Raw genomic sequence first — 8,339 nt, 5'->3', positions numbered from 1 at the left:
GTGTGTGTGGTCTGTGTGTGTGTACCTTGTGCTAGTCTGAGTATTCTGAAGACCCTCAGGATGCTGGGGTTAATGAGAACAGTATCCATCACTTTCAACTCGTTGAAAATAACGCTGATGATGGACACTAAGATGATAGCGACGTCCAGCAGATTCCAGCTAAATGCACACACATGCAAAAGTCATGTGACATTCAGGCACTTACATTATCAGACATGCAAACACTAACCATGAAACAGACGTCTGTTCTGTCGCTCACTCTACCTGACTTTTAAGAATCTTAGCACACCAAATGCCACAAGCTTCAGCAGGACTTCAATGATGAGGGCAGCTGTAGCCACGTGGTAGGAATACTCCACAAGCTTCTGTACCCACTGAACACACACACACACACACACACACACACACACACACACAGGTTAAATAAAGACTTGATGCAAATGTTTTATTGTGGAAATTCTACGCTTGCCACTCCTGTAGGCAGTGATTTAATGTGTGTGTGTGGATGCGTGTGTGTGTTACCGGAGGTTGATTATAATGTTCCAAAGCCATCACCAAGACGCTGAGGACTATTATGAAAGTCATGAAGAGGTCCAAGAAGTTGCTGGTACACAGTGTGTGGATAGACCGACGGATGGGGGAGTAGTCTGCGTAATATGGGGTTTCTACTGAAACACACACACAAAAAGATGCGGATATTCAGATGTACACAGACAGCCTTTCTCTTTAGCTTTTTTACACTCTCACAAATAGACGTTCTCCTTACCCTTGCTCTGGTCTTTCCCTGCTTCTCCAGCCTCTTTTAGTAAGTGTTCGTCTCCTTTTTTTTGCTCCTGCTGACAGTGGTGGAAAGTCTCTACCATGACGCCGACAAACATGTCGAGGAGAACGAAGCTCAGGACCATGAATGGAATGAAAAACAGAAGCATCCATTCATTGTGGTTCATCACAGGCTGACGGGAGAAGAGACATCAGATGTTATTTTTGTCTTGTGCGTACAAATTAATTTCAATTCAATTGAATTTAACAGAAGATATCTCAGGACACTTTTCAAATAGAGCATGTCTTAGACTGAAACTCCTTATAGCATTAATTTTTACAGAGACCCAACAGTTCCCACCATGAGCAAGCACTTGGCAACGGGGCAAGGAAACTTCCTTTTAAGAGACAGAAACCATTAGGACAGACCCTTTCAGCTCTAGGTGGGTGGTTGTCTGCCTCGACCAATACACAAAGACATTTTTTACACTGCTGTCTTGTGAAGCATTTCTCTCTGCATACTGACATGTGCTTGCTGCTCCTTTTAATGTATCTGCATTTACTTCAGATTTGATGAAAATTCAGACTCGTGTAAAAACAGAAAAACATCAGTGTAAAAACAATATTAAGCATAAATACCTGTTTGTCTACTTCCAAAGCATCCAGTCCATCATACATGACGTTCATCCAGCCGTCCTTAGAGTACATTACAAACAAGGCCATCAGAGCCTGAATGGAGAATGGAAATATCTTGTAAACACACAGAGATTTTCCAGAGGGCTCTTTCACAAAACCTACATAATGGATCAAGCCAGGATTTTCCAGTTATCCAGGACACACTACAAGACTTTCAAAGTTGTCAGATCTCTTCATGCAACGCCACTATCTGTCTCATTAACAGGGGGTCACACACAGACCTTTCACAAGGAGTCTGACTGGTCTTAAAACTACGTTTCATCAGGAGTCATTAAGAACACCATTTATGACAAGCACATTAATTAGTAAAGTAGTTTAATAACAGGCACAAAGGGTAACCTTTTACAGCACACTGCCATGAGTTAAATAAGTTAAAGTGCATTATGTGTCGACAGTCTTCTTATCAATTTGGCATCAATATAATCCACAAAGATAAACTGTATTCTGTACAAACTTTACATTTTGTCGCTTTAGCACGTTCAGCGTCTGTTGCAGCTGCCCTCTCTCAGTGGGTAAAAGGTGTGGGCATGAGAGGCACACCATTTCAAGCTCTAAGATTTCTCCTTTTTTTTTTTGTCCATACCTGAGGCAGACTGTCAAAGTTGTACGTCTTCCGTTTCCAGAGATAGTTGGCCGTCAGACAGTCAGACTTGCTGGTGATGTTTCGTATGTCCTCACCCACGCAGTGGTAGAACTTCCCTTTGAACAGCTACAGTTTTTGTGCGAGACAAAGACAAAGATAGTTATTTTACCACTGTGCTGACACCTTCTCAACTACAGATATAGAAACGAAGATACAGCATTCTTTGCCCAGAATGGACAAACCAAACACGTTTTTCTCAACCACTATAGTTTCTCCTACACTCTTGGAACAGGAGGGGGAAGCGATGGGGTTTCATCTACAACTTCACCACTAGATGCCACTAAATCCCACACACTTGACCGTTAATTCTAAACTGATTTTAATTAAATTTATGACGAACCAAATTTCATGAAAATCGGTTCAAAATGAATACAGTTGGTGTTGCAGTGAAATCTGGAACTCTCAGCATTGTTAACTAGCAGATCTTGACCTTCCGCAATATGGCATACAACAGCGGCCAATGATCTGGCGTTTGTATATTCTATTGATCTCAACTGCAAACAAGCTAGTCGGCCATTACTTGTTAATCGGGAAGAATAAAGCTATGTGGTGTGTCTGTGTGTGTGTGTGTGTGTGTGTGTGCGTGTTACCTGCACCCCAAGGATGCCGAAGAAGAAGAAGAAGGCACAGCAAATGAGAACAATGTTCCCGATGGGTTTAACCGAGGCAATCAAAGCCTCCACAGCCAGCTTCAGTTTCGGGGCTCGCTTGATCACTCTGGAGCACACAAACATAAACAAACAGATGTTTGTTAGAAGCAGCACGTGTACCAACAGACAAAAAACTGTCATGAAACAAGGTAGAATGCTTACACACACTAACAGAGAAAAAGAAGTACCTCAGTGGGCGAAGTGTGCGGAGCAGGCGTAAGACTTTAAGAATTCCCAGCCTGTTGTTGCCTGTGCTCGCCAGAGTAACGAAGATGTCGACAAAAGACAGAAACACTAGCAAACCATCCAACATGTTCCAGGAAGACTGGCAGTAGCTCTCCTTCCCAAACAGCAGACCAAGAGCTAGGACCTGGTGTCAAAGCAACAATACAAGCTTCAAGAAAATGATTGATCCATATTTCAGTTAAAAATAATGCCATTTCCATAGACAAGCCTCTACGCTTAAAACTGCTGTTTACCTTGAAAATCATCTCCACCAGGAAGACAGCAGAGAATACGTAGTTGGATATATCCAGGATCCATCGCTCCTACAGGCCAGAGTGAGAGTGGTTTTTAATCTCTGTGTGTTTAGTACTGTCAATCTCATATCGTTTGTTTCATGAAGTACATGACATCCAGCTGTGTGAGTGTGTCTGTCTGTGCTTGCATGTGTCTGTCATGTGTGTCTCACCATGCTATGATGTTCAATCGCGGGCCTCTCCATAGCAATGGTGACACAGCTTAGGAGGATGAAGATCAGAATCACATTGTCGAACGTGGTGTGAATGATCAAACGTTGCAAACAGACACGGAACCTAAACCGAAAACACACACACACACACACACACTTCAATTAAAATATCAGCAGTCAGTTAAACATGAGAAGAAAGCTGAGGGAAGTAAAACATTGTGACATGAAAAATAATCCTGTGTCCCTGTATTCATTGTTGTAGTTATCTCTTGAAACATGACAAATGTGACAAAGAGGCGTTTTTTTATAACTAGTTTGTTAAAACTCATACACAAAACTCCCCATGCACTACCAACAACAGGTTGCTGGCTGGTTGAAGGACCATGCAGTGAATCAATTGCAATTTCTGGTTTCCTTGGTGACTAACTGCAGTGTAGGTCATAAAGCTAGGTAGTTCTTATCACACGTTTTTCACATCAGGATTGACAGCTTAGCCCTGCTCGTGATTGAGTCAGCCAGGCGTATTGGCGGGACTTAGATAGTATGGCACCAACCGCGATCACTACTGCGCAGACTCTGACTCTGAGGGAAGGGAGGGGCGTTATTTATTTATTTTTTGTTATTTTTGTACAATGGTAGGAAGTGGAGACATCCTTCTTTTATATGTCAGTGGGTTCACCACATAGAATACCTGTTTCACAATCATACTGGCCAAAGTATAAATGCATGATGGAAAAGCAGATGATATAGCCTACAATTATTATATCAGCACTATATAACAATAATTCTTTATGATACAAGTTAATAAATGAATGCAACCTGGACCTGGAAAACAGATTGTAGGTGGATTATACAAGTAAAAAATACTTAATTTAATTAAGTTTTTGCTAAAATTGACCCTTGCACATTATGAGCTAGCAGTAGTAAATCACAGAAAAAGCACTGTTGCTGCATATGGCAGGCAAGTGTGTGTTTGGATCTTAGTTGGCAATACATTTGTTTAAAGTCTTATTTATCACCCTTTAGGGTACAAGAGCCACCTTATCTGGCTACAAAAAATTCAAAAAGAAGAATACCCCTAGAGCCTGCGAGAGCAGGGGCGCAGGAAGACTCACAGACTGACCTCCCAGTAATGACCCTTGGAATAGACATGACAACGAATGAAGGAAGTGGCAATACTCTTGAGAAAGCAGCAGCTGGCCATGTTCTTCAGACTTGTGTGTGTGGATGGGTGAAAGTAACATCAATCCATGGTCTTAAGGTACATCAAGGACGGAAGAAATGCCTGAAAACCACCAATTCAGGGCCCCGCATTGACCGGATTCTGTCAAGTGGAAGGTTAAATCAGTCGGATGAAACTCAGCGGCAGGAAGAAACCCACAGTCCACAGAGAATCAGCACCCCAGGGAATGAGGAGGAAGCTTCAGGCAGAACCACCAGTCCAAGATTTTCAACCCACCACAAAAAAGAAAACATGCAAGGACGTAAGCCGTTGGTGAAATGGCCGAAGTCTAACAGCAAGGAGTGGGAAGCCATCAATATGGACTTAAGCCTTATCCTAAGAAAACATCAAAGGATCAGCCGAGAATAAGCTGGAGAAGATGGGCGACTTTATCTATAACTACGGAGAGGAGAAATGTGGAGTGAAAGATCAAGTCAGAAAGAAAGACATGCTTCCCATCCCCAAGTCCCGTCGGCTGCAAGAAATCCAACAACTTGTGAAAGAGAGGCGACGGCTAAGAAAGTTGTGGAGAAAGGTGACAGCAGAAGAAAGGGAAGGCATCAACCTCCTTCAAGAGGACCTGAAACACAGGCTCTCAAAACTCCGCCGAGCAGAAAGCCTACGGATGCGCCGGAAGAAGATTTCTATAAAGACCCTTTTAAATTTGTGAAAGGCATATTCACAAAGGAGGAGAGTGGATCCCTGAAAACATCAAAAGATCAGGTTGAAGAGCATCTGAGAGCCATCTATACTGACGAAAAAAACAATGAACCGATCGTTGTCCCCACTGACATCCCTCCAATATCACCCCCACAACATCAGTTTGATATCAGCCCTCTCAAGCTGAGCGAGGTGAAGCAGGCAGTGAAAAAGGCAAGATCGGCGTCTGCACCAGGCCCTAACGGCGTACCATATAGTGTCTACAAAAACTCTCCAGACGTTTTGAAAATCCTGTGGAAAAACATGAGAGTGGCGTGGGACAAGCAAGATAAACCTTCTGAACATTGAAGGCAAGATCTTTTTCAGTGTGTTGGCACAACGACTGACACAGTATTTAAAACAAAACAACTTCATTGACACATCAATCCAAAAGGCAGGCTTCTCGGGATGCCTTGAACATAACAGCATTATATGGCATCAAATCCAGACTGCAAAGAAAGAAGGAAAAGCTCTCCACATCTTGTTCCTCGATCTGGCCAATGCCTATGGTTCAGTCCCTCATTCATTTCTGTGGGCTGCCTTTGATTTCTTCCAGGTGCCGACTACAATCACAAATCTAGTGAAACACTACTTCCAGGATTGCCTCACAACATCAGGCTTCACCACAAGTTGGCAACCGCTGGAAGTAGGCATCATGGCGGGGTGCACCATCTCCCCATTGGCCTTCACGATGGCAATGGAGATCATTATCAGAGCCTCGAAATGGGTCGTGGGAGGAGAACGACGACAAGGTAATCAGAGGTTACCACCAATTCGAGCCTATATGGACGATCTAACAACACTCAAAACCTGTCCCTGCACCAAGAGACTGCTGGAGAAACTTCATCAAAATATAACATGGGCGAGATGAGTTAAAGCCCAGTAAGTGCAGAAGCATCTCATCGTGAGAAAGGCCAAGTCACAGACCAGAGATTTCATGTCGGCGGAATCACTGTCCCAAGTCTCAGAAATGCCAGTAAAGAGCTTGGGAAGCATGGTATGTGCGAAGCTCAAGACACCGAGCATTTTGAAACAACTAAAAAAATTATATCAGCAAGTACATGGAGCGCATCAGCAAGACCTTGTTGCCAGAAAACTGAAGTTGTGGTGCTTTCAGTCTGGCATACTCCCAAGACTCTGTGTGCCTTTAGCTGTGTATGAGATCCCCATCCCAAGGTTGAAAAGTTGGAACGGCTGATAAGCACACAGCTGAGGCAATGGCTTGGAATTCACGTTGTTTAAGTCCGTTGGACTTTACGGACATGGCAAGTTGGAATTACATCACCAGGGCTCGTGGAAGAGTTCAAATGCACCAAGCAAGGCTCGTCATGACCCTAACTGAATCCGAGGATGCAGTCACTCAAACAGCGGCCCCCGTGTGGTAGCGGAAGGAAGTGGATTCCATCAGAAGCTGTTCAGAGTGCAAAGTCTGCGCTTCACTTCAGATGTGTGGTTGGACAAGTACAGCATGGGAGGCAGGGTTCGGACTATTCCAAAAACTCTCTGTGGCACAAAGCAACATCAGTGCAGAAGAGACACGTTATGGGTAGAAGAAGTCCGGGACAGGAGAGTGAGAGCGATATGCCCAAAGCCGTCTCAAGATGGCCAAGCAAGGGAGATGGACTAACTGGGGGGCATGGAGAAGAAAAAGCTCAGCTGGCGTGACATCTGGGCAGATGGAGGGAGCGTGGGCTGGAGTTTTGTTATTAGAGCCACATAACGATCTGCTACCCTCCCCCCAAAATCTGAAAGCGTGGTATGGAGAAGATCCCACCCTGTTCCCTGTGTCATGTACCGGCATCCCTAAGGCACATTCTATCAGGGGTGCACTACAAGTCTCACTCAAGGGGCGCTATACTTGCGGCATAAACAAGTACTCAAGAGAGCTTGCATTAATACTGGAACAGAAGCGAACCACCACCAAAACCTCCCCACAAACATCAGCAGGACAGGGTCAACTCACAAATTTGTACCAGCTGGCAACATCAAGAGCATTGCCATGGTCCTGCTAGACTGCCATTGCTAATATCACTGATATTATCGTTATTATTATTAGTTGTGTTGACTATTGTTGTTGCTGGCCGGTTGCTGTGTCGTCGCTCTCTCTGTCCGCCTGTCTTGTGCTGTCGCCGTCGTCCGGTCTCTTTCATGATCGTCATCGATCATTGCTGTTAATGTAGTTGTTGCTTCTGTTGTTGCTGTACATCTGTTTGTCTCTCTGTCTCTTCTCTCTCGTCTCTCTCTGTCTCTCTCTCTCTCTCTCCTTTCTCCCCCAACTGGTCAGGCAGATGACCACCCACCTAGAGCCGAAGGGTCTGTCCGAGGTTTCTGCCCGTTAAAAGGCAGTTTTTCCTTCGCCCCCGTCGCCAAGGTGGCTTGCTCATGGTGGTACTGTTGGGTCTCTGTAAATGTTATAAGGAGTTCGGTCTAGACACTGCTCTATTTGAAAAGTGTCCTGAGATACTTCTGTTATGCTTGGCGCTATACAAAATATTGTTGAATTGAATTGAATTAGACAACACCTAAGGATACAAGCATCCTGCAATCAGCGCGGGATTGGAAATTGGAAGTGGACCTTGATAAGAAGCCTTGTGTTTCCCCCCAGAATAGTGGCTACGACACTCCGGCCAAACATGGTCCGTGGTCTGCAACAACAAAGCTGGCATATGTGTGGAATTAACAGTACCTGTGGGAAGATGGGTTGAAGAGGCCTGTTATGGGAGGAAAAAGAACAAATAATTCCGATTTGGCAGCTGAAGCATCCCAGAACGGCTGGACAGACAACATCTTCCCAGGTAGGAGGTGGATGCAGGGGATGTTGCCACATCTACCACCAGTCCTGCTGAGAAAAATAGGGATGAAGGGTCGCCTCTCCCCCAAACGGCCATCAAGTCCATGTAAAATGCTCGAAAAAGCAGTAACTGGCTCTGGATCAAGCAAAGGACCCCAACTGGCGGCAAGGTACGAGACAGTGTATGC

The 8,339-nt window shown here is 44.5% G+C and overlaps 1 protein-coding gene and 1 long non-coding RNA gene across 2 annotated transcripts in view; both read right to left on the bottom strand.

Moving 5' to 3' along the window:
* The window catches only part of LOC118334385 (voltage-dependent T-type calcium channel subunit alpha-1I-like), a 3,687-nt gene extending 1,180 nt beyond the window's left edge, over positions 1-2,507 (bottom strand). Inside the window, exons 1-7 of the mRNA XM_035670291.1 lie at positions 2,472-2,507; positions 2,039-2,164; positions 1,399-1,488; positions 767-953; positions 523-668; positions 265-374; positions 26-159 (exon numbers count right to left, since the gene is read on the bottom strand). Of these exons, the coding sequence (XP_035526184.1) occupies positions 26-159; positions 265-374; positions 523-668; positions 767-953; positions 1,399-1,488; positions 2,039-2,164; positions 2,472-2,507 (829 nt within the window). The remainder of the gene's footprint in view (positions 1-25; positions 160-264; positions 375-522; positions 669-766; positions 954-1,398; positions 1,489-2,038; positions 2,165-2,471) is intronic.
* Positions 2,508-3,027: 520 nt separating this feature from the next.
* LOC118325604 lies at positions 3,028-3,551 on the bottom strand. Its single transcript, XR_004796612.1, has 3 exons — positions 3,440-3,551; positions 3,228-3,296; positions 3,028-3,118 (listed from the first exon to the last, which is right to left on the bottom strand). It is a non-coding gene; the product is annotated as an uncharacterized LOC118325604 (long non-coding RNA).
* Positions 3,552-8,339: the final 4,788 nt, after the last annotated feature.

Source organism: Morone saxatilis, unplaced genomic scaffold (assembly GCF_004916995.1).
Source record: "Morone saxatilis isolate NCDOM2014 unplaced genomic scaffold, NCSU_SB_2.0 Contig1, whole genome shotgun sequence".
In the NCBI taxonomy this organism is placed as follows: Eukaryota; Metazoa; Chordata; class Actinopteri; family Moronidae; genus Morone; species Morone saxatilis.
This window is presented reverse-complemented; position numbering and strand designations above follow the sequence as displayed.